This window comes from Fusarium vanettenii (genome assembly GCF_000151355.1).
Source record: "Fusarium vanettenii 77-13-4 chromosome 5 genomic scaffold NECHAsca_5_chr5_3_0, whole genome shotgun sequence".
In the NCBI taxonomy this organism is placed as follows: domain Eukaryota; kingdom Fungi; phylum Ascomycota; class Sordariomycetes; order Hypocreales; family Nectriaceae; genus Fusarium; species Fusarium vanettenii.
The window spans coordinates 1,941,870-1,966,182 of NW_003315878.1; the positions used below are offsets into that span (position 1 = coordinate 1,941,870).

Here is a 24,313-nt window from a genome sequence, read left to right on the forward strand (position 1 = left end):
TAAACACGCAGTTGAGTTACTGTGGCTGTGCTTGAGGCTGTGCAGCAACGAGATGCCGTCTTATCCAGACATCGCCAGTTTGCAAGAAAGCGTTGAATTAATTCTTTTTAATTATTATCTATATTTCTATTCCAAGACGTCTATTCTCATTCATCGGCTGGTGTGGCACCACCTCTCTTTCGCCGTAAAAGCTCCTCCACACAAAGCGGCTTCTAGCATTGTACCCAGCAGTCCACCAACAATAACGCCGGCCGTCTCACCAACTCCCACGACCTGGAGACTGAATTCCTGGTTGATTCCAGGTTCAAGTGACTTCTCCTCCAAGACTTTGCCCATGACAATCATGTAGACGGCTCCTCCCCCCAGACCAGCACCAAAGGCCAGTAAGGCCACGGGTACAGGTGCCGAAAAGACAAGCAGTATCGCATTGATGAGAAATACTGCAGTAACGAAGCTCAAAGCTGTAAAAGCAACCCTGGTGCTCTCGGGCCGTATCAGCGGGGTATGAGTTCGGGCGATGAAGCTACCGATTTGGAACGCGAGGGCGTAGCTTGTGAAATACGAGAAGAAGGACCCTGTCGATGAAGGAAGCGGCAGTGCCCGAGAAATGCCAGGATATGCCAGCGTCTGTAGTGCAAACGCTGCGAATAAAGGAACCATGAAAGGTCGAACCATGCTTTTTGTGAGGTTGACTCGGTTCGTCGTGCTCAGGGCACGTGAAAGCTCCTCAACGGGATCCAGCATCGCCAGAGTCGGTCCATCTTCAACATGCGCCTTGCCGCGATCCTGTCGCGCCTCGGGATAATTCACTGGCGCTCCAGGCAAGACGACAAAGAAAGCGACAAGCATTGCACCCGTGAGCGCATAGATGCAGTCAATGAAATCGCGTAGAAACGACTCCATCCAGACCGCAAGAACAAACGGAAGAGCGGCACAAAACACAGCACCAGCTCCAACGCCGGCTCCCCATCCAGCGAGACCTGCGCGGCCGTAGTAGCGCATCATGCCGAGGAACGAAACCTCCATGGCGGCGGCCGACACAGACGCGAGGGCCGAGGTGAAGATGCGGATCGGAGGGGCGATGTTTGGCGGTGTGCTCTTGGTCACGATAGCGACGATGATCCAGCCACCGCCGACGGTGAGAGGGCGCATCCAGTAAGGCACATGGTGGAGGACGTGAGGAATCACCAGTTTGGTGATGAGCGCTGGGATGGTCTCGATGAGGAGGACGATCCAGCGTGGGTATGGGATAATAAGGTAGTTTGCCGAGTGGACGACAAACGGCACAATCACATTGACGAAGCCTGACAACGTTAGAAAGAGCCATTGACGGCATGTGCAGACGTACCGAGGATGGCAAAGCCTAGATATGCTGGCAGCGTTGTGCCACAGAAGCCTTCTCCAGCCTTGTAAGCCATCACGACAAGCGATGCCGACACCCAGCACAAAAGAACGCAGGTAGATGATGATTTGAGAATAGGATCATGAAGGGTAAAAAAGAGACAAACAAATAACCAAGCTTTGGGTCAAAGAGCCAGGCGCAAGCGAGGAAGATGAATGAGAGTGAAATACGAACAAGTTTCCAAATTAATCTCCCTTACGAAACGCACCGCACCGCATAGGTAGCTCTCCCAATTTAGCCAGGCAAGCACTCTATTTAGCTACTTGCCTTAGTAAAGCTGGTATCCGCCCCGGCCGATAAAACCACGCTCGATCAACATGACGACGACTCTCTCAATCAATGACCCTCCCTGCTACGACCGTCGCCCGTCGCATCTACGACGGAGCGAATCCCCATCTCGTCTACCCTGGCACAGCCTGTCATCATGACCCGCCCTCCCACGTGGGGCCGTGCCTGGGCCTCGACTCTCGGGCTCTGGGTGTCACGGTGTCGAATGATTGGACAGAGATGAATTTCGTGGGGGAATGTCAAAGGTCTCATGGTCTCAAGCTGGCGGTGGAGATAGCCTCAGTGCTACAACCTCGTGCCAAGGACGATATCGACCATGAAGTCCAAGGCGGTCATGATAGTGGTCAATTCTGGACGAGAACCCTGGAGATTAAGCGCGTTTGTACGGTCTGGTGTTACACATTAAATAATGATAGCACACATGAATTGCCGTGCTTAGATCCATCCTTTGATCCGCTGGCTGCAGATCATTCTGTCCCCATGATGCTATCCCCGTCATTTACCTGATGCCTCCTCCCTCGTTCCTTCCGGTGATGTCCTCCAAATGGCTTCTTCGTCCTCCGTCTCAGGCCGTTCAGCCTCCAGGATGAGAAGATTCCCCGACGCTGACCCCGAGGACGCCGCGTTCCCTTCGAGTCAGTCCGCGTCGCCGGTTTTTGCCCTGCGAGGCTCGTCTTTGTGTATTTCTAGAGTCATGTCGCAGCCGGTGAGGAGATGGGTTCTTGTTGTTCTGACATTTCTCCTCCTCTCTTGGACCTCATACGTGGCCTTGGTACGTGTAATCTTCTCCTCACGAGATTTTGCTAATAAGTCCTAGTTCACTTCACATCTTGATCGTGTTATCACCGGCCGGACCTACTCCGACACCCTCTCGCGTGCCGACCTCGATGGCCTCATGGTGCCTCCTCAAAGCACAAAGCCCAACTCCTCACGGCGTTTACGCCTTTTTATGCCCGCAGACTCGCCTCACATTAACCTCTGCAAGACCATCATGTCTGCCGTCGCCTTGGGCTACCCCATGCCTACTCTGTTAAACTGGGGACGCGAGTACAATCGACCTTCCTGGCATTTTGCCGGTAGTCACATCGCCAAACTAGAGAGTCTTTTGGGCGGTATCGAGGCTCTTCTCGAAGATGGCGCGAGTGTGGATGACGTCGCTGTCCTCGTCGACGCCTACGACATGTGGTTTCAGCTCCCGCCTTCTGTGCTCCTCGAACGTTACCACCGGCTTAACCGCGAAGCTGATGCTCGCGCGCATAAAGAATGGGCAGCCTTTGCAGACTTTCCCATCCCGCCTCCTCGCCAGGACATCATTGTCACTACGGCAAAGGACTGCTTCCCGGACAGCTACTCGGGCTCTGATCCACGGTATGAGCATTGGCCCGAGTCACCGATGCCCAGGGACATGTACGGTGAAGGCACAGATGTGATACCATGGTCTTTTGATCCTGCACGAAAGTACAAAAAGGTGCGCCCGAGATGTGTCAATAGCGGCCTCATCATGGGATCCATGGGTGCGTTAAGAGATGCCCTCCGCCGATGCAAGGAAAAGATTGATCGTGTCGCCATGAACGGCCGCCAGCTCTGGAGTGACCAGGCACTCATAGGAGAGGTTATTGGAGACCAAGAGATATGGCGCGAGTGGGTGAGGCATCTCGCCTCTTCATGGAACGGCTCCATCACCCACAACAAAGCATCTGTCGACGCCGCCGTCAGGAGCATCGCTGACGCTGCCTTGCTCGGTCAACGCTTCGAGTTCGGCATCGGTCTCGATTACAACTTCACCACGGCCCCGCCCACCTGCTCCGCCGAAGAAGACGGCTACTTTGCCAATCTCTCCGACGCCGCCAATGTCACCTCCGAGTCTGAAAAAGCCGGGGTCCCCGGTCCCCCGCGCATCAACGGCCCACCCCCGGAGCTACGCCGCAGCCCGGACAAGATCCTCTCCGGGACAAACTGGGGCTCGGTGCCGCTATACACCGACTTCTTCTTTGGCGTCACTCCCGTGGGCATCCACCACAACGCCTACGTCAACGGGCTCAAAGGCTTCCGGCTACGTGCCTGGTGGGACAAGATGTGGTACCACCCGCAGTTAAGAGACCTTATCGTCCAGCGTCTTAAGTCCGACACAGACGAGTCAGGGCGGCCGCTGGCAGAGGTCGAGGACGGAATTGTGTATCTGGCTGATGGGCATCACAAGACGGCGAGGGTGTTTAGCCCCCGCAATCCTTCGGGCGAGAGGTTTGTCCCCATCACGTGGGACGGCGTGTGTCAGAGCAAGGCCAGCGGGAGGATGTGGTATGACGAGCTATTTGGGGACGAAAAGGGTCCTCTACAAGGTTGAGATAGCATTAACCAACAGGAATTATTAATGTATAATGACAGCAAGCATCTTTCCCTCCTTGCAATACCCCAGATGAGATGCTCATGACCTCCTTCAGTGACACGAACAACCACATGAAACAACACAACATCAAACGACATGTAATCAAGAAAACATCCGATAATCATCGGCGTCTACAGGATCAATTAACCTCGATGGATCATCTCTCGGCGAAACGCTAACAAAAAGCCTCCTCCGCCATCGCGCATGAGCTCCCAAACCTGGGGAAATCTAAACTTGGGTCTGGAGACTATTGTTTAAAGGGTCGGGCCTTTTTGGGCGATCAGACGTCACATTCGCTAGAATTGCCAAGAAAGATTTGTTGTTGTCTGTTTGAAGTCGTCGACATTACTGCATTATCTAGAGTCATTATAGACTAAAAGAAAAGATCTCGATGTTGCCAATGAGGGTATAGAATCACAATCGCCATCCCAATAAAACACCATAAATCAGAAAGGATCATTGCCCGTAACGTTTCTAAGTTGCCTCCTCAGAAATCCTTACAATCTCGCAGAGGCTTCTCACAAAGATCATGTCAACCTCTTGTGGTTCAACATCCACCAACTTATCCTCTCCACTGCCCTCCTCAGTCATCATCTTGGCTGTAGCAACAAGCCTAGAAATGCACCGTAACAAGCCGGACTCAATGTTCCGCGTGGCATTGTCCTGCGCTGTAGTCGAGGGAACCTCATCCTTGCCAAAGCCCATGGCCGTGAGCGGCGTGCTAAACTTCTTTGCGAAGCGCCCGACATTGGGTGTCAGATGCGTCTGTGGCGCACTCAGCCCGAGCAGTGTAGCCGCCTTCTTGGGGATGTCCTCGCTCTGGTGTTTCGAGTACGACGTCGACGCGCGCTGCTGCGAGGCGGGCTGGTTTCGAGGAACGCGCGACACGTAGTTGTAGGCGACGATGTGGGCATACAGGGCGTCGCATATGTAATCCGAGCATCCGCCAAAGACGTGTCTCAGAGATGCCCAGGGTGCCGGAGACGCCACAGCGTCTTGGTGAGCGCCATCTTCGTACATGTGTAACCGGTGGCGCCTGGTACCGATCGACTCGCGCCCATGCGAGACAACCTTTTTCCAAATAGACCTCCGGGGCCCCGGGGCTGCCGGGTCGACCGGGGACTCGTTCCAGATGTCTGTTGAAGGATGTCGTACCTTCTTTGAGTATGTCCGGATCGTCTCGATGGTGAGACTGGACGAGAGGAGCATCGTCTCTGGGAAGCAGGCGAGCGACACTCTTAGCGTCTCGATGATATCTGGCGGCAGTGGAACGGCCTTTGCTAGATCGTCCACTGGTATTTGGGGTAGACAAGGTGGGTTTGAGCCGTCCAGCCACGACTGGACTGTAGGTAGTGGAGATGGGGGTGGTGTTTCTTGGATGTAGATAGTGTCTGGTCGAGAAAGGACTGGAGGATAGTCGGGGGTGTAATCGTCCATATAGCTGTCTTCCTCAATCTCCAGTTCAATGGAGCCAAAGTCTGACTTGAGGAGGATGGTGTTGTTGTCAGTCTCGTCGCGGAAGCGTTGTGTATAGTATGGTGACTGCTGTTGTCGAGGACTCTCGGTGCTTACCCGTGATTCGAAGCAGGGCGTCTTGGGTCTATAAGTGGCATCCAGGGGGTTCGTGGCTTGTGACAAGGAGGCTCTCCTTGGGGGTATCTTTGGGGCTCCCATGGACTTGATGGAAATCTGACGTTGGTGCCAGGATTGAGTACTGTCGCCACTAGGGCTAGTCTGGTGTGGTTGCTGCCTTGGTGGTTGGTCGATATCTTTCATCATAACTGTTATGTCAAATGTCGTCTCTGTGCTTGGGGGTGTTGGTGGTCGTGGAGATAGAGTAGCTGATTGATCCTCAATAGTAGGCTCTTCTTGCACCTCAATCTCATCTTCGTCGTCATCGTCGTCCGAATCAATGTCAATCCAGCTATATTCATGCGCTCGGTCCAGAGAGAGAAGATCCTTGGGTGATGGAGCGCTTCCACTGGCTGATGTAAGGGATGTAGCCGCTGTAACGATAGACTGCTCGCGTAGCCGAATTGAGGGAATCTCCATGCCTCCAGAAGACTCAGAGGCGGGCAGAGATTCAACATCTGAACCAGTCTCCTCGGAGACGTAGCCACGTTGTTCGATAAAGGATACCATCGACTGTCGTTCTTCGATCGAACCGAGAGTTTGTATTCGTACTGATCCGGACTGATATGGGGATGTGAGAATTCGACCTGGGCAGGGTGCTTTGTTGTCTTGCTTCTCCTGGTAAAAGATAGCCGTTGATGGTGAACCGGCAGTCATGTTCTTGGCCGCGAAAATCGCACTCGACATCTCCAGGTCTCTGGCCAACATCTCTGGGAAGCAGCCCTCCATATTGTCGTCGGCACCCTCGTCAGGCACAGGGCTGGGAGTATTAGAACGTGAATTGGGCAAGGCAAGCGGTAGTAGGCCGGTCATTTTCGAGACGGATCGTCGTTTCGCAGAGGTTGGTGATGGGGTTGTCCGGCGCAAATGATCGTGGGATAGAGCTGCGTCTTGTCTGTATAAGTAGACGTCGACTGGAATCTTGGACTCGAGCACAGACATGGAGGCTGATTCAACTCAACGGCGGTCAAAGACACAACTCTGACATGGACTCGTGAACCTCACGCTTGGGGGTAAAAGAGTTGCCAAAGGACACGGCGTGTTATATGACTGAACCAGGTCTGGAACTCAACGACCAGCGCGGAGCGACGGCAACAGGAAGGGTGGATCTATGAGTGGACACAGAGCTGGAGGGCAAGACAAGGCAAGACAACTGAGAGACAGGACAGGAACAGACAGGGCTCAAGGGAGGAAGAATGGATGCTTATGTCGCTCAGCCATGTAAATCTCCAAGTCAAATGAGAGAGGATGGGGCCGCACTGGGCAGAGAACGGGGCGGGGTCTGTCGCACATGGCAGAGCCGGGACAAGAGAAGACGTGATACGGAGGGAGACGAGAGCAAATAATGTAACTAACGGCGCGCCCTGACCTAACAAGAAGGAATGAGGTGAGAAGTCGAGTGGCGCTGCCGGGGGAGGAGATGGTTGCACCGCGAAAAAGCAAAACAATCATGGGCTCTCTCGCTCGCTCTCCAAAAGCAAAAACAGGTCCCGGGCCCCGGGCCAACAAGGATCACAGCTCCAGCGGGCCTCGACTTTTCTCGATTGGAAGGTTTGGAAGCTGCCGATCCTTGAGTTGAGAGCAGCAAGAAAGGCAAGGGAGACAGACGCCAAAGGGGGGGTCCAAGGGAGATCATCTTGTCCATGATACTTCCATGTCCGGGTTTCTGATGTATGAAGGCTGCTGTGCAAGATATCCCCGGCCGGCTCCACAGAGCAATCAAGCTCCGGCTTTCACAAGGAACTCAAGCAGGCAAATGCCGCGAACGTACAGATGGTACAGGTGCAGCAGAGTGCGTGGTGTACCGCTGGAGCCGTGTTGTTGACCCGTCCAGCACTGGGAACTGTCATACCCGTGCCAAGCTGCCTGCGTCTGCGTCTGCGTCTGCATCTCGCAGTCCACAGCCCACAAGGGCGGGAACCTGGAACCTTGAGCGTATGTGTGTGCGTGCGTGGGCAGAATGAATTCCATTCCGCACCCAGACAAGCGCTCCATAGCCCAAATCCGTCAACTAGCCCCGAAATCGACACGGGCCGCACATGTTGGATACCGTATGCGCGAGGTTTAATGACAAAGACAGGAGACGAGACGAGCCACCCGCCGTTTCGCGTCACTGAAATTGAGAGGCGTCCTGCCTGGCGCAGCCTCTGGGGGTGATATGGTTCGAGCACACAATCACTGTCTGTGAAACCTCGTTCGGCCACTTACGACCGTGACGCTCTGGTATCTTGGTAAGCACTCGAGTTGTCCCGTCTGCAGCTCCTAGGCCAGATGCGATCACGAGCCGCGTCTTCGCCCCGTGGGCATCGAGGCTGCCATGGTGCCCGTGGCTGAAACGAGAGACTGGCATGCGAGTTGAACTCTCGTCGTCATCGGGGTCAGGTCTCGGCCTTGGACTGCGAGCAGAAAAGCAAGACACTCCAGAGCCCTGCGAGCAACCGAGACAGCAGCAGGTAGCGTCCGAAAAGCCATTAGGTGCGTACAGCGTAAGCAGGGAGACCACGAGGATCAGAGCGCAGGCGGATGTCCTCATCGCCAGACGCGGTGACGGATGCAGAGGTCAAGCGTTTCCGGGTCGTCGACGAGGACAACAGCCCGGCATGCACAGCACCCCACGGATGGTGGTCTATTTCGCAAACACACCGATGCCACATGGCCCCACCTCCCTAAGCGTCAGGTACCGTACCGTCTGGGGGCGGAGAGTAAAGAGCCGCGAGAGACGATGTCACTTCACTTTCTTGCCGTGCCGAAGCCAGATACACTTTCGATAGACTACACGCGGCAGGGCGGGTGATGGCCTCTTGTCCTCGATCCGCCACGTCTTTGTACACGATTCTATCACAACTCGCCTGCTGCTGTCAAACTCTGTCAGAATTTTTTTTCGAACAGATGGAGCTGACGGATCCACGGATGGAGCCTTGGAATACGGAAAAAGCTCCCCAGGACCCTATCAAGCTTGGTCCTCAGGCGGGAGAAGCAAGGCGAGGACAGCAGGGAATGTGATAAATGACAAGGAGCTCAGCGCTGAGCAGAGGAAAAAGGAATATGACCCCCAGAGGGACTACCGCAAGACATGCTTAACTTGAAGCCGCCTAGGGGCGTGGAGCAAGGGGTAAGCAGCTGGAGGGAACATGGATGAGGGGATGACGAAGGAAGCAAACGGCCTGTGGGTAATGAGATCCATAGAGGTGCTAAAGGGAGGTTAGAGGTTGATGAGTGAGTCCCCTGAAGCTTCAGGGCATTCAGCAAGGGCAACCACTATAATTTGGGGAGCCAACACAGCCCGGACGTCACGTCGTCCCCTCGACCTGCAAAATAGCATTTCAGCTCCCTGCACCAACGCCCCGGACATCAAATGTCCTGAAAATCCCAATTCAGGGAGCGACAGGCCGCTATGAGGCGCTGCAGGGTTCGTTCTGCAGGGCAGTGCCGGGGCACAACGGGCTGCCGGGGGAGCTCAACCGGACCTTGGGGATGAGCTCAATCAATTCCGACAGACCTAAGTACAGTGAGGGCTTCCAATTAGCACTAGGTGGCTTGGAATTTAATGGGCGACAAAGGACGCAAATACAACAGCCACACACGGTGAATCACCCGCCTCAAATACTGGGCTCCTCAGCCGCAGCGGCAAACATGGAAATTCGGCGTCGACAGGGCGCTAGCTTAGCGGCTGCCACACCGCCCGCGGCTGGGATTGGCGCCGCTCCACCAACCTGCCAAAAAAGAAAGCTCTTGCCAAATTCTTCTCAGGCTAGCGACACGAGCAACCAGGTTCATCCTTTTAGCGAAGCAAACAACAAGAAAAAGTCTTCTTCTTTAATATCCCCAAGCTCCGTTCTCACCTTCGCGAAGACGACGAGAAACATTACCCCTGGCCACCTCGTGCCATTCCGCCATTCCAGCCCTATAGAGTCCCTGTAGGCTTCAGCACGCAAGAGCGCGGCCGTTGAGAAAAAAGGCCCAGCAGCTGGTGTCTGATTGGTTCGACACCAACCTAGCCCACTTGCGAGTTGTAAGTGTTGGATATTTCACGTCGACACGGCTTCTGCAGCAACTGGCCACCTAGTCGTGTTTGCTTGTTTTGGCGTTCTGGGCAGTCTCCGCAACGGTTTTCTAGAGCCTTGGAACCAATCGCTCAGGCCACTGGATCCCAGCTTCTCGGACGTCTTTGACACACGTGCAACTCTGACCAACCAAGCATTCCTCGACTGAGGCATCATCAAGCCCCTTTGACAACAGAGCTCAGCGGTGAGCCTGGCTTGTGCCTGAACCCAGCTTCTTGACGACATAGGCAACCAAACAAGTACTGTTGCCGATCAATCATTTCGAGGCATCTGGCTTGGTCACCTACGATACCACCCACCACAAGTCCACAACGAAACGTCCAAAGAATGCTGTCCCAGGAGTTCATCTCGGCCATCTGCGGCCCTCCTCTCGCCGCAAACACCGCAGTCTCCAAAGATGTCGGCATCTACTCTCACTCCCTCACCCCGTCTCACACCATCAAGGCGTCTTTCAAGAAGAGCTCCACTCCTGTCAACGGCTTAGCCGTCAGCCAGACTCACATCTTTGCCGCACAGGACCAAAAGGCACACGTTCATGTCTACTCCCGCGTGCGTGGCAACCAAGAGGCCCTCGTGCCCTTCCCGGACAGGATCCGCAGCCTGGCCCTCGCTGGCCAAGTGTTGGTCCTGGGCTCCGCAGAAGGAAGGTTGTTTTTGTGGGAGGTCAGTACTGTCTCAATCCCGTCCCCCCATCTTTGTCCCTCCCGTCTCCCCGTGTATGACATGCACACAGACTTGACGCAAGCCATTAGTTTGAATGTGAATACTGACAAGTGACAGACGTGCACGGGCCGACAAGTGTCGACGCCGCCTTGCCATGTTCAGGCTGTTTCCTGCTTGGCTGTGACGCCCTATCACATCTTGTCCGGATCCGAAGACTCCAACATCAACGTTTGGTCATTGTCACGCCTGCTTGAGCTCAATGTTCAAGGGGAGCACGAACCCGATCTGACACTGTCCAACCACCGTGGTGCCATCACCAGCTTGACCGTCGGACCCAGCACCAACCCGGAAACCAGCATATGCGTGTCTGCCAGCAAGGACAAGACATGCATCATTTGGAACTATCAGACCGGTCAGCTTCTCCGGACGTTACTCTTCCCCGCCTTTCCCCTCTGCGCCCGTCTCGATCCGAGCGCAAGGGCTCTTTTCGTTTCTTCTGAGGATGGTGCCGTCTCCCTGATCGAGCTGTATGGTGGCGAGAAGCCGGTGCTTGGCTCCCGCAGCACAGAGCTGCCCTCCATTGTCGTGCAGGTCAGCGCCCCGCTGGCTGTCTCAGATCCAGAAGCCGGCCAGCCATCGTGCCTGGCTGTAACATACGACGGCACTTCGATTCTGTCTGGGCACACCAGCGGCAAGATCTTGCGGTGGAGTCTGGCTGAAAACTCCCACCCGACCGAGGTCGCGAGCCTCAATGCCTCAGTGACCAACCTTTGTTTCGTCCCTCCCTTGTCGACGGAGCAACCCACCAAGGCCTTGGCCATTGTCAAGCCAAACCAGAACCTTAAGCAATATGCCTTTACAGGGCAATTGACTACCGATCTCGGAGATGGGACACGACTCAGTCGGATGCTAGCCACCAACGGATTCTCGTCTGAATCCCTGGAGACAGCAATCTCATCCGTGTCTACGTCATCCAACGGGAAGCAAGACGACGAGCTTGCCAAGCAAGAGGAGCAGTTCCGGGCCATCATGAACACTTGCAAGATCCTCAATGGCCCGATCAGTTAGAGAATATGCGGGTGCAGGCCCGGCTTGAGTGCCGTGTCTGGATGTCCTATTTCGTGCCCAATCCAAGTGCTCAATACGGGCTCTATTGCAGCCCGAGATGCCGTTTCCGGGTGATTGATGTCGCTTCCCGTTCGCTTTTTCAGCCTCAACGGGCTCGAGCGCATCTCATGCAGCACGTTGCATATGAGATCCGACATGTATGGCGCACGGCCTACGACCGCCCCTGACAGACGGCAACATGTCCAAGCGCACGGCAGGACACGCACTGCAGCTGTGGTTCATGGAAAGAAAGCATGGCGTTGATTCTCGACCGTTTGTTCGGTCTCAGAAACACTTGCATGCATGAGGCGATGTCATGCTTGCTGAGGCCAGCCGGCCTGGGGTTGCATCTCACCGGTTCGGAGTAACGTGCATCTCATCGAGAAACTGGTGCATCGAAGCGACTGCAACCCAATCTAGATGCAAGGGCACATGGGAGCGGAGCATCTCGAGCATTGGCGCGAGCTTAGTTCCAAGCCGACTACTGTCATATGCAAGGGGTTCCGATACTAGGGGTTCTTGGTGTGTAACCTTGGGCACTAGCCAACCATCAAAATGTTGTCATTTATCGTATTCATGAGCATCAAGGTTATGGACTTGACCGAATTTGTGAAAAGCTGCAGTTGTTTTGAGGGTTGCGCATGCAGACTCCCGATGTAGCCAGCAACCTAGCAGCCCGAATGCTTAACGAGGCCATCCACATCGATCACACCTAGGTACTTGGATATTCTTGGAAATTGAATCATATCTTGACCATATTGAACCCCTTGCATGTGAGTCTCTTGCATTCCGCCAATAGAGACGAGCGGTCATCAGTCCGAGACAACGTACGATTCATGCTGTGATCGCCTCTTTTTATTCCATATGTGTATGCCCTGAATTCTTGATATCTGTAGCGCAGGGTAGGATAAACAGAACACGCTGCAAGGGAGGACTCGTGAAATGCCATGGTCAGAAGTACCATATCCTCGTGGCCATATGTATGCAAGTGATGGCGAATGTCTTGAGGGAGCCAGAAATGGACTCTGGAGCAGCGAGTTGCAGTTGAAGGCGCTGACTTTGATGCAGTTGAGATTCCTCAAGGTGCATTGCCCGAGACAAACGGTTAGGCACATGGAGGCTCCCTACATCTCCTTGCTTGCGTGCGAATTTCCATTGTGTACTGAGCAGGGATCTAGACCAGTTATGGTCAATCTCTTCCCTTTCTCATCATAATTGAGATGAGGGACTAACATGATCTCGTATTAGTTTACTGAAGTCTTAGATAGTGCTTTAATTATGGGAGTGAGTAGGTACGCTCTAGTAGTCCCCGCGCAAGCAAGGGGATAGCCCGGCACACACAGTTGTTGTCTTTGAGATGCAACGGTCGGTCGACCGTAAATGCGAACTCGCCAGTTTCTTGGCTCTCGAGCACGAAGAAGAGCCCTCAGTGAATTCCCTTCTCTATGTTTGCGGTGTTCACATTTTCCTTCTTCCTATCATGGGTCTTTGTCTGTTCCTCCTCGAAGAGTCGCTCTAAATGTTGAATTACCCTCTCACTATCGGCCACATACCGGCCTAGGTAGGAACATGCGTGAGATATACTATTTCACTACTTCTGTTATAACTTGCAGCACTCATACGCTCTGCCAAATAGAGCTACACACTCGCAAACAGTAGTAATTCATCCTCCATTCCTTTCCATGCTTAGACACACCACTACCCAAATGATAGTCCAGGGTATATCTCAATCGTAAATATTATGTCTTGGTGATCCCATTGGTCCGAGAAGGCATATCGAACTGGAGCAAGGAAACCCACGGCCTTGTCAAGAGGGCGAATTGCAGCCCAGGTAATCCTGATGATGCAGCAAAAAGCCGAGTTTTGATACCAATCGAAACCCCGAGATCTTCACCGGATGAGCTACCGAAGAGTAGCATCACCGACACACTGTGTTCTCACACCCCATGGAGGCAAAATGTACAGTGCGGATAGATGCCCCCGGAAATGCCGGCCGGAGCGGCAAATTTCTCCGCCCCGACTAACACCGAACTCGCATCGCCAAATGTCTTGCATCATCGGACAGTCCCAAGCCAGTCGCGAATCTCTTCCCCGTTCCTTGCAACCCACAACCATCCCCGATAATGTCTGTCGTTGCAACTCTCAAGGGCGACATGCCGCAGCAAGTACGATCACTCGTGAGTCGCCCCCGACCCTCCGTTTCTCTCCCTTGGACCAGTTGCCTCGGTGCAAAAATTCAAGCGGGCAGAGATCTTTGACATGTCGCTTCTTGAAGGCTTCAATTGATTCTAGGATTGCTGACGATGGAGTTTTCTACAGTACCGCCAATTATTACGGCAAGGCGAGCAATTCGCCGCGTACAACTTCCGCGAGTATGCCAAGCGACGGACGAGGGATGCGTTCCGAGAGCACAAGGATGAGCAGGATCAGCGAAAGGTGCAGGAGCTGGTTCAACATGGTTTGAAGGAGCTTCAGGGCATGAAGGTGAGGATACACAACCTCTGTCGGGTTGAGGGTTGGAGCTGACAGCGGAGCAGAGGCAAACAGTCATTAGCCAGTTCTACCAACTGGACCGGTTAGTTGTCGAGGGTGGGATCTCGGTAAGTACCGGCTGTTGAGGGAACAACGAGGAAAATACTAACATCTAAACCAGGGCAAGCAGACGGGCAAGCATGGAGGGATCGTGAGGCAGAAGGAGCAGGGGTATGTCACAGCGCCGATATCGAATATCTGAGTGGAACTGACAACTGCATAGTTACGACTGAACGAACCGAAGCACGACGACATCTTCCATCCAACTCAAATAAAAATCCAAGAGACGAATCGAGTGTACAGTAGGACTTTGGGGAGCTATGTATATGTATCGGATACCACACAAGGGGTTTGAGGGCGACGGCGGACCGTGAGGGCTGCGCCGAACCTGAACAAGGAGGGTGCATCACGGTTGGGGACATTAACGTTAGACGGCGAATCTCAATTCTTCCTGGCTTGGCTTCTCTACTACTTGAAGGTCTATTGCTGTGCTTGGCTGAGCTTGCTTCGGCTTGCTGTGGTTGCCGGCCATTGCATCCCCGGTTTCAGTGTGCCCCTCGAGGACGGGAGTGACAGTACGACGACAACAGCGTAGGACATAATGACCCCAACTCCTCTGAACCTCCCATTAATTTTTCATCTACCATAACCATCATTCACCTGTGACGTTTGTCGTCTATGCCATTCACTTTGCGCGGCGCCTGCTAAAAAAGTTCTGTGTGTTATGTCAGCCGGCTATCGCCACATTTAATTGGCCAGTTGGCATCAACCACTGGAATCTCCATCGCGACTCGCGACAAGCCTCTCAGCCTCGTACAATACAGACCCAGAAGCAGTTTATTCTCACCAGCGCCACGCAACCCAATCACGGAAAACCGTCCCAACTTGCCTGCATCAAAGTCATTGCACGAGCCGTTGCGCTCTTTCATCGGTCGCCATGGCCCCGGGAGTATGTTGACTCTTAATTGCTGCCTGCCGCAACCCTCGAACTGACGTGATAGACGCGACGCGCCAACCGTTCTGGATACGCCGAACACGATGACTTCGAAGGTGCGATATCGCCGATCGCCAGATTCATTACATACTAACTCGTCAAAGGTCTCCCCGTGCGACAATGGCGCCAGGAGTGGGTGAGCGTAGTTCCTCCTCCACAACAGGAGCAGCCTCAGAAGAACGACATTTGGTCCATCGAACTCATCCATGGCATGCCCAAAGACTCGAACCTGCTCCCACCGCATAGCCAGGAACTTCTTGCGGCCGCGCGATCCGGTAGACTATATAAGCGACCTGCGCCGGCCGAGGAGGAAGAGGCTGATGCTGAGGCGGTTCCTGAGAAGTCGGAGAAGAAGGAGGAGGACACAAGTGTCAAGGGCTTTAGCATCAAGGTCTGGAAGCAGATGCCTCGCAACGTCGACACTCCTTCTACGTCCCACCTCGCGAAGCGACGCAAGAATACCGTGACGATTGCCAGTCGGACGGTCGAGGATAAGGTTCAGGGCCCGACGGTTACGAGAGCGACAGTGAGGAGGCTCGACGCTGCTGGAAACCCATACACGGAAGAGGTCACGTTGGCAGATGGACAGCAAGTTCAGGGCGAAATCATCTCGACGAGGATCGAAGCTGCGCCCGGGCCTGGTCTTGAGATGGCTGCCGCGACGCCGCAGTCGTCGAGACGACGACCTCCACCTCCAAAGAGAAAGGCCAAGGCTGGTCCTGGCAGAGGAAAGAAGAAGATCAAGAACCCCGTTCCGGAGGCTGGCGCGCCTGCACCTGCGGCACCTGCTGGCGCAGCAAATGGAGCTGCTCCGGCTGCGCCCGTCAAGCCTGAACACGCTGCGGAAGCCGTAAGTCCCTGCGCAATGGGTATTTACTCTCGATTGCTAACTGTAGATAGGCTATTAAGCAAGAGCGCGAAGACTCAGCGAACCAGGATAGCCCCATGGTCGATGCCGACGATGATGACGATGACGATGAGGACGATGGTGAAGAGGGAGAAGAGGGCGAGGAGGGTGAAGGAACACCGGCGGCAGAGAGTCAACCAAGTGGCGACAACAACAAGACGCAAGATCATGAGATGACAGACGCGGCTCCAGCTCCAGCTCCCACTTCTGCTCCCGCTGTGGTTCCGCCTCCAGCTCAAGCTCCGACTACGGCACCGGAGGCTGTGGCCACGGCTCCAGCTGCAGCTCCAGTCCCAGCTCCAGCACCTGTCCCAACCCCTGACGCGGCTGCTCTTCCAACCGAACAACCCGATGTCGAGATGAAAGACGATACCTCACCACAGCACCCACAACCAAGCCCTCTCAACCTTGCTCCTCCTCCGTTGAACCTCACTCCTGGAGGCTCGGGACTTGGGGGCAGTCCTTTGAAGAACGTCATTCTTCCCTCGCCTACTGTAGAAAAGAGCGAGGAGACGTCACTTGCGGCAGTATTGGACGCTCCTGTTGAGGCAGACAAGGCACCAGTGCCTGCAACGGAGGAGGAGAAGCTAGTGAAGGCCGCTATCGATGCTCCTTTCGAGGCAGGCAAGGTTCCAGAGGTGCCCCCAGTGCCGGTTGTGCCGATCGCACCTGTGGTATCTGAGACAACAGACTCAACTGTGGCCGAGCCACCGTCGACAATTGTCGGAGATACCCCTGAGACTGCAATTGAGCGCGATGTGCCGACTTTGGAGCCAACGGCCAGCGAAGCACTGCTACCGCCCCCACCTGAACAAGTCGGCAATATTGCGACCACACCAAGTGCCGGTGAGCCAAGTAATTCTGCTCCTGGAAGCGATATCAGACCAACGGCAGAGAGTCTGTCTGGTGAGGAGGCTACGACAGTCCCCGAGAGACCGCCCTTTGAGCAGATGGATACAGGTCTTACTGAGGATACTATCAAGCCTGAGGATTCGGCTTCTTTCATCGGGGCACCCTCTGAAGTAGCTGATGTCTCAGTGACTGATGCGCCAGCACCTGCTCCTCAGATTGAAGAGCCACCCCCTGAGCCACCAGCTGAGACGACTATCCAGGAGACTAGTGTTGAGGAAGCCAAGCCTGTATCACCTCCTCAGCCCGAACCTCAGCCCGAACCTCAGCCCGAGGTCCAACCCGAGGCCCAGCCTGAGGCCCAACCTGAGATCAAGGAGGAGGAGCCAGCTCCTTTTGAGGAGCCTGACTTGCTTGGTGACTTGATGGGCGAGCTTGACCGCCAGTCCGAACAGAAGCCGATTGAAGTGCCAGCCCCGGAACTAGAGCCTGTTGCTGAAGTTGTCACTGAGCCAGCTGCGGAACCAGTTCCCGAACCTGCACATGAGCCTGTACCTGAGCCCGCGCCTGAATCTGCACCTGAATCTGTACCTGAACCTGCGCCTGAACCTGCACCCGAATCCGCCCCGGAACCAGCCCCTGAGTCGGCCTTGATACCAACCGAATCACCAGCAGGGCCTGCAGAGGAACCCATGGCTACAGATGAACCTATGGTCACAGATGAACCTGCGGCCACAGAAGAGTCAAAGCCCGAGGAGCCCGTGCCTGAAACTGCTGCAGTCGAAGCACCAGCGGCAGAGGCACCCACCGCCCCCGAGCCCATGCAGACCGACGAGCCCATGCAGGTTGATGAACCAAAGTCAGGGGAGGCCTAGGATGCAACCTTGACAGGCATGGATACGGAATTGTTGGACTTTTTCTCCTAGACCTAAAGGCGATGGATGCGATCGGCTTATAAATGTAAAGAGAAGAATCTTGGTTGGTACTTTTTGGGCCACACATGAACGGAACTGGGCTTGTACAGTATTATTGCTACAGGAGTTGAGAATGGGTAGTTTCTATGAATTAACGGACGACGAGCGTAACCAGAGCATTGTGCACCCTGTTTCTCAAACGCTATGGTGCTCCAGCAACTCGGTTCCGCGGAGCTGATGCTGTGTCTACCTCTCTCATGGCTGTGCTACTCCCACGACTTGTCCTTGAACTGATAATTCTCATCTTTGTCTTCTCCGTCTCGGGCAATGCATAGCGGCCATGCACGCGAATGCCTCTAGCATGGGCGTTGCTCAAACCCAACAGGGCAGCGCTTATAAGCAATAGTCCAACAAGCACAATAGACCCAGCCTGTGTCATGTTTCCTCCCAGCGCGGCAGTGAGATACACAAGCAGCTTGGCTATCGCCTCGAGATACCCGTCGATGTGTGACTGAGCACGCAGCCAGGCATGTGTCACGAGGGCCTGAAGATCTGCATCTGGACCTCGAAGGCGCACAGCGTGGCCGCCACCGAGATCGACGATGTACTCGGTGACGCGATGGTCGTGAGGAGTATGGCCTGGTGATTGGGTACGGTGTTTGATGGCCCAGACGTTGAGGATGCGTGAGGTTATGAGTGTCAGGAGGATGGCCAGACCCCACCAGTCCTCAAAGAGGATCATGAAAGTGAGGGAAGACACTGTGAGAAGAGGGCTGACGAGGTAGAGTAGATGACTGAGCCAGTCGACGTCAGGGAGGACATCCCAGTCATCATCATCCTCGTTCTCATCCTCTTCATCTTCAACCTTTCGTTTCTTGAACAGCTTTTTGAAGGCTTTTACTGCTCTCCACGGCATGTCTAGCCCAACATCCAACGTCACAATACCTTCTGGACTCTGGCTGCAGAGAGCCACAAGATAGCTTGCCGTGATGCTATTCTTGACTGCATAACGCACGCCGTTGAAAGCCTCGACGGGTAGGGCGACTAGACCAATAGGGGCCTCTCGCTCAAAGTCGTCGCAAGCTTGTTGGTAATGCAGACCTGGAGCGAGAACAAGGGAGTCAACCCAAGAAGCACCGCCTACGAGAGCTGTACGACGGGAGATTGTGCGGAGGTCGGCGAGGGCCAGGAGACCGCTGGCGGAGAGGACGATGTCGGGGAGAGGAGTTGTGGTCCAGGATGGGATGAGGGATCGGGGCTGGTTGTGTGAGTGGGAGTTTTTGATGTTGAGGTTAGACTTGCCTCCATTATTTTTCTGTAGCGACTGACTATGTGGCTCGGGAGAGTGGGGGGACGGAAGAGATGTGAGAGTGTGTTGGGTCTTGAGCAGAATCTATTCGTTCAAGTCTAAGGCTAACACGAGTTTCGAAGGATATCGAGGCGGGATGCTGGAAGTCACTACCAGCCTCTGAACACAGGGTAATAACTCGAGAGCTATGAGAGAGAATTCTACGAGGTCCATGCTAGATTTAGTATTTATGGATGATGTGCCAAGTTGAAAGTTGAGACATGAGGTTGTGGTTAGTGGCACGCGATCTAGCTTGGAGCCGCGTGAATGTGTCTCCTGACATATGTCTTGTGTAGGACGAAGATATCGACACTCTAGGAATATCAGACAGAAATTTCAAGATTTTTATTTATGATTGGAGAAAACCTACCGGTAGATGAAACATTTTTACTTTGTAATGTTTCCAGGTTACCTTTATGTGAAGCACGCGACAGGCGCTATCCCCTTCACTCGTAGTCGTGCTTAGTATCGACGAGGTGGATAAAGTACTTGACAGATACTGTACCCTCCAGCTCACTTGATCCGTTTTCTGGATTTATTGGCTATTCAGTGTATTCAATCAATTCAGCTTATCTATGTAATTCTTCAACCATACCATTTACACTCAAGGCAACCATGTTCTCCATTACAAGTGCTGAGTTGATAGTCGACAGTCACCAAGTTGATTACCCTACACCTAACCCCGATGACTAAGCATTGCGCAACGAACAGGTTGCCGTCATGATGCATCAAGCCAGCTATCGAAGCTCCAAAGCGTCAAGTGAAGCCGCACAACGCCCCCTCACAACACACCATCATGCGGCTATCACTACAGCCACTGCTCCTACTGGGGCTCTCGTCCCTCGGCGCAGCCGTGTTCCAGGATGAGGTCGGCCACATCGATTTCCACCACGCGCTCGTCGGCGTCCCCCAGGTCGAGACCACCTTCTTCCACCGGCCGAGAAAGCAGGACAAGGCGAGCCTGCTCTACACACTTAGCGACCTTGGCGTTGTCGGCGCTGTGAATCCTAGTAATGGCGCGCTCGTCTGGCGACAGCAGATCTCGGATGATATCTCCAATGGCGGCGGCTTCTTGCGCGCTGCTGAGGGGGAGCACTGGGTTGCTGCTGCACACGGCGCGCGCGTCCAGGCTTGGGATGCTTTGACGGGCCGCAATGTCTGGCACAACGAATTCAAGGGCGAGGTCAAGGATCTGGAGATTCTGGAGTTGACTGAGAGCTCAAGAAAGGATGTCCTGGTCCTGTTTGAGGAGGAGGGTTCGACGGTTCTGCGACGTATACACGGCACCCTCGGCCAGGTCGTCTGGGAGTTCCGCGAGGTGGCCAAGAACATCCCTCTTCAGGTTTCCACCGACATCTCCAAGATCTACGTCGTCAGCCTCCACGGATCCCCCTCGTCCTACAGCCTCAAGGTCACCGCTCTCGATACCGTGTCTGGAACGCGCGTGGACGACCTGTCGATTGGAACCAAGGGCGATGTCCACGGACCCAAGGACGTCATGTTTGTTGGTGGCAACTCGGCGGCGCCCATCCTCGCGTGGACTGATGCCAACCTGTCCAAACTCAAGGTCAACGTTCTGGGCAGCAAGACGACTCAGGAGCTCAAGCTCCCCGCTGAGGCCGTCTCTGTCACAATCCATGCCCCGCATCTTGTTCAGTCGCAGCCTCACTTCCTCGTTCATACTCGAACCAAGACGGGCAACAAGGCTGAGGTTTATCACACCAACTTGAAGAGCAACCAGGTCTCCAAGGCTTACGAGCTGCCTCACCTGTCTGGCCTCGGCGCCATCTCGACCAGCTCTGAGGGAGCCAACGTCTACTTTGCTCGTATCACTGAGGATGAGACTCTGGTTGTGTCTTCTGAGTCGCATGCTGTTCTTGCCCGCTGGCCCACCAAGCCTGCTGGTGCCATTGAGGCCGTCCACGCTGTCGCTGAAGTCCTCAAGAAGCCCGGCGGTGAAGGATTCGCTGTCCGAGCTGCTGCCCTTACCAAGTCGGAGGATTGGGTCCTTGTGCGCAATGGCGAGGTTGCATGGAAGCGCCCTGAAGGCCTCAGTGCTGCTGTTGCCGCTGTATGGGCCGATGTTCCTGGCAGCGAGAACCTCGCCAAGGTCCTTGAGCAGGAGGCTCACACCAACCCTATCGAGGCCTACATTCACCGCGTCACCCGCCACATCAACGACCTTCAATACCTCCCTGACTACCTGGCTTCTCTCCCTGAGCGCTTCATCACTAGCATTTTCGGTGGTGAGCCCGTTAGTAAGAAGGAGGGCCTTCACCGGGATACCTTTGGCTTCAACAAGCTCGTCGTCCTTGCCACTCGACGTGGTCGCATGTATGGACTCAGCACTGAGCATAACGGCCAGATTGTCTGGTCCAAGTCTGTTCTTCCTCAGCTCCCTGGCGAGACTCTGGACGTCAAGGGTATCTACGCCAAGGATGAGGGTGTTGTCACTCTTCGTGGAGCCAAGGGCGAGTACGTTGCTATCAAGAGCGACACTGGTGATGTTGTCGAGGTGATGCCCCCTGGATCGCTGCCTCCTGTGTCCAGCACCGTCGTCGTCGACAGCTCATCTGGCAAGTGGCTGCTCCCCATTGGTGTCAATGGTGAGGCCGGACCTATTCCTGCTGGCTGGACTCCTGATCAGACCATTGTCATCCGAGGCGAGGGAGATGTCCTCAAGGGCGTCAAGTTTGTCGAGGAGAACAACAAGGTTTCTGAGGAGGAAGTTTGGCAACTTCAGCTCTTCCCTGGAGACACCATTGTTGATATTGCCAAGCCTTCGACCCACGACCCTGTGGCATCTATTGGTCGCGTCCTGGCGGACCGTCGCGTCAGCTACAAGTACCTCAACCCCAACACGATCGTGGTGGCTGCCGCCAATAAGGCTGAATCCACCCTGTCAGTTCAGCTGGTTGATACCGTTTCGGGTCAGGTTCTGGCCTCCTCATCGTATGCGGGCGTCGACTCGACTAAGCCCATCTCTTGCACCATGGCTGAGAACTGGTATGCATGCACCTTTTTCGGGCAGCATACTCTCGAAGATGGCACCAAGCGATCCATCAAGGGATACCAGATCGTTGTTTCTGATCTCTACGAGTCATCCGCGCCTAACGACCGTGGTCCTCTTGGCGATGCTGTTAACTTTTCATCGCTTAAGCCCGTGGACACGCCGAGTGGACCTCCTCTGCCTTGGGTTGAGGAGCAGGCTTATGTTCTCTCTCAGCCCCTCAACTCTCTTGCTGTTACACAGACTCGACAGGGTATTGCTAACCGTCAGGTTCTGGGTTACCTTCCCGAGTCTCACGGCATCGTCGGTCTGTCTCGTCAGATCCTCGATCCCCGACGACCCGTTGGCCGAGACTCGACCCCAGCTGAGAAGGAGGCTGAGGGTCTCATCAAATACACCCCGGGCATCGAGATCGACCCTAAGTCGGTGGTCTCGCACCAGCGAAACGTGCTGGGCGTCAAGGGCATCGTTGCATCGCCAGCCATCGTGGAGAGCACGAGTCTGGTGGTGGCTTATGGCTTGGACGTGTTTGGCACTCGGGTTGCGCCGAGCGGAGTGTTTGATATTCTTGGAAACGGCTTCAACAAGGCGACACTGGTGACAACCGTGGTGGCGCTGCTGGGCGGCGTTTTGTTTCTGTCACCAATGGTAAGTGACCCTACTCTTTTGACTTGCCGCGACATCCGCTTGCGTAGACGACGGCTGGCTGACACTAGATTCTGCAGGTACGGAGAAAGCAAATCAACCGGAGATGGGAGGGAATGTAGAGAGAAAGAAGGAGATGGATGGATGTCAGACAGACGCGGGAGTTAATCACTAGACTCGGCCGATGCGGAACCAATGAGGGAGGTACATTGGCGTGTGGGCTGTAAATGGAAACGAGTTTTTTGCTTTTAGGTTCAACTGATTTAACGGCATGCCCTGAAGCTATTGGACGGTTTCACTCGTGATATTCCCGTGTTTGGCTTTTTGGAGTCAGCCTCACGATGCTACGGTTCCAATGAAGAATGGGTGTTGAGGACCCTTGAGGATTCTCCCGTGAGCAGCCACGTACTGTACCTAATGCTAGAGGGCGTCTCGGGCAGAGCGGGTGGGAAAGGTTGGGACCCTCCGCCGATGAACGGAGCAAAGACGGGCTTGGCGCCACGGCGGTGTGGGGCTGCAAAGGCCGTGTAGCACGGGGAGGCTGTTCTGCCTAGGTATGAGACAAGGTAGATGATCATGTTACTGTTACTTGCTGTGAATGAAATGGCTGACAACTGGCTGGTGTCACAGCATAGACCGGACTGCGACCTCGTGTTGCTCTGCAGACTGCAAGCCTCCCCATAGGTTGATCGGACAATGACTGACAGACACTTGATGCCATCGGCACTCATGCACCGATCGGACGAGCCCCAGGTTTTGAGAAAGACGATAGGTTCCTCCTCTTTTCGGGCCTGTCAGCAGGCACATAATGCACCCCGTCTTTTGAGTACACACCCTATAATAGCCTAGCCTAGCCGAGGCTTTTTGACACTTTGAATAAGATGATGCCATCGTGCAGGCTTGCTAATGTCGGGCGACGACCCGTGAGGACTTGACAATGTCCGTATTCTTGCTTCCTTCTTTTTCAGCTCGTGTTTAGTTAATGCGAGGCTTGAATGAGAATTTGAACAATTACGAGATGAACGTAGCCTAACAAGGCAAAAACACCAACAAACACTCCAATCACAGACCCATAAAACGTTGTACTTCTACATCTTCCAATGAAGCTGTAGTAAGAAAGCCCAATAAGCAAGCAGAGAAAAGCCAGTCAGCACAAAAGTTACTTGCGTTTCTGGAAAACTCGGACCCTCGGGGGCGTTTTGTTCAAAAAAACACGAGCGGGGGGCTTGAATCTTTTGACGAATAAGCGATGAGGTTGAGTGAGGGTGTGGTGATGGATGTCTTGCGGGGGGATAAGACGGCACACTTTGACGATGGTCTAGTATCGTCTACCTGGTTATTTTTAGCTAGAGTATTGTATTGAAGGATGTGAGCGCTGGATGGATGTCTTTTTGGTATGGGCGAGAGAATTATGTTACATTGCTGTATGCGTGAGATACTTCAACGCTTTCATGCTTGATCGACTGTTTCCTTTGTATCACAGCTGCAAGCAAGGAAGATGCGTATCACTCGGGTCATACAGAAGAGTAAGCAAAAATCCTCCGGTAGGACTTTGTCCCCGTTTAATTACCT

General features: G+C 54.3%; 8 protein-coding genes across 8 annotated transcripts; 5 read left to right on the plus strand and 3 right to left on the minus strand.

Moving 5' to 3' along the window:
• Positions 1 to 94: 94 nt before the first annotated feature.
• Positions 95 to 1,606, minus strand: NECHADRAFT_104571 (uncharacterized protein). The gene is made up of 2 exons (XM_003051314.1): positions 1,349 to 1,606; positions 95 to 1,304 (listed from the first exon to the last, which is right to left on the minus strand). The coding sequence occupies exons 1-2, from the start codon at positions 1,416 to 1,418 to the stop codon at positions 151 to 153; spliced, it is 1,224 nt and encodes a 407-aa protein (XP_003051360.1). The 5' UTR covers positions 1,419 to 1,606; the 3' UTR covers positions 95 to 150.
• Positions 1,607 to 2,681: 1,075 nt separating this feature from the next.
• Positions 2,682 to 4,034, plus strand: NECHADRAFT_93848 (uncharacterized protein; the record flags this gene model as incomplete). Its single annotated transcript, XM_003050919.1, has 1 exon — positions 2,682 to 4,034. The coding sequence occupies one exon, from the start codon at positions 2,682 to 2,684 to the stop codon at positions 4,032 to 4,034; it is 1,353 nt and encodes a 450-aa protein (XP_003050965.1).
• A 516-nt stretch (positions 4,035 to 4,550) lies between these two features.
• On the minus strand, positions 4,551 to 6,521 carry NECHADRAFT_93849 (uncharacterized protein; the record flags this gene model as incomplete). Its single annotated transcript, XM_003051315.1, has 3 exons — positions 4,551 to 6,221; positions 6,271 to 6,326; positions 6,356 to 6,521. The coding sequence occupies 3 exons, from the start codon at positions 6,519 to 6,521 to the stop codon at positions 4,551 to 4,553; spliced, it is 1,893 nt and encodes a 630-aa protein (XP_003051361.1).
• A 3,578-nt stretch (positions 6,522 to 10,099) lies between these two features.
• Positions 10,100 to 11,503, plus strand: NECHADRAFT_40904 (uncharacterized protein; the record flags this gene model as incomplete). The annotated part of the gene is made up of 3 exons (XM_003050920.1): positions 10,100 to 10,435; positions 10,553 to 10,798; positions 10,976 to 11,503. 3 exons carry the CDS (start codon positions 10,100 to 10,102, stop codon positions 11,501 to 11,503), a joined length of 1,110 nt encoding a protein of 369 aa, XP_003050966.1.
• Positions 11,504 to 13,626: 2,123 nt separating this feature from the next.
• NECHADRAFT_102683 (uncharacterized protein) lies at positions 13,627 to 14,693 on the plus strand. Its single transcript, XM_003050921.1, has 5 exons — positions 13,627 to 13,719; positions 13,862 to 14,026; positions 14,080 to 14,142; positions 14,196 to 14,245; positions 14,298 to 14,693. Exons 1-5 carry the CDS (start codon positions 13,666 to 13,668, stop codon positions 14,305 to 14,307), a joined length of 342 nt encoding a protein of 113 aa, XP_003050967.1. The 5' UTR covers positions 13,627 to 13,665; the 3' UTR covers positions 14,308 to 14,693.
• A 210-nt stretch (positions 14,694 to 14,903) lies between these two features.
• On the plus strand, positions 14,904 to 17,699 carry NECHADRAFT_100679 (uncharacterized protein; the record flags this gene model as incomplete). Its single annotated transcript, XM_003050922.1, has 4 exons — positions 14,904 to 15,023; positions 15,076 to 15,124; positions 15,173 to 15,918; positions 15,969 to 17,699. The coding sequence occupies exons 1-4, from the start codon at positions 15,012 to 15,014 to the stop codon at positions 17,697 to 17,699; spliced, it is 2,538 nt and encodes an 845-aa protein (XP_003050968.1). The 5' UTR covers positions 14,904 to 15,011.
• Positions 17,700 to 17,940: 241 nt separating this feature from the next.
• NECHADRAFT_80756 (uncharacterized protein) lies at positions 17,941 to 19,471 on the minus strand (the record flags this gene model as incomplete). Its single annotated transcript, XM_003051316.1, has 2 exons — positions 17,941 to 19,131; positions 19,457 to 19,471. The coding sequence occupies 2 exons, from the start codon at positions 19,469 to 19,471 to the stop codon at positions 17,941 to 17,943; spliced, it is 1,206 nt and encodes a 401-aa protein (XP_003051362.1).
• A 411-nt stretch (positions 19,472 to 19,882) lies between these two features.
• On the plus strand, positions 19,883 to 23,022 carry NECHADRAFT_61432 (uncharacterized protein; the record flags this gene model as incomplete). The annotated part of the gene is made up of 2 exons (XM_003050923.1): positions 19,883 to 22,744; positions 22,822 to 23,022. The coding sequence occupies 2 exons, from the start codon at positions 19,883 to 19,885 to the stop codon at positions 22,861 to 22,863; spliced, it is 2,904 nt and encodes a 967-aa protein (XP_003050969.1). The 3' UTR covers positions 22,864 to 23,022.
• Positions 23,023 to 24,313: the final 1,291 nt, after the last annotated feature.

What these genes read in the sequence shown, in the direction of transcription:
- NECHADRAFT_102683 (XM_003050921.1), top strand. Translation starts at nt 13,666, where the DNA reads ATGTCTGTCGTTGCAACTCTCAAGGGCGACATGCCGCAGCAAGTACGA. An exon ending in CGCAGCAAGTACGATCACTC is followed by an intron (nt 13,720 to 13,861) that starts GTGAGTCGCCCC and finishes AGTTTTCTACAG; the next exon opens with TACCGCCAATTATTACGGCA. An exon ending in TTGTCGAGGGTGGGATCTCG is followed by an intron (nt 14,143 to 14,195) that starts GTAAGTACCGGC and finishes CATCTAAACCAG; the next exon opens with GGCAAGCAGACGGGCAAGCA.
- NECHADRAFT_104571 (XM_003051314.1), bottom strand. Translation starts at nt 1,418, where the DNA reads ATGGCTTACAAGGCTGGAGAAGGCTTCTGTGGCACAACGCTGCCAGCA. An exon ending in TCTAGGCTTTGCCATCCTCG is followed by an intron (nt 1,305 to 1,348) that starts GTACGTCTGCAC and finishes TAACGTTGTCAG; the next exon opens with GCTTCGTCAATGTGATTGTG.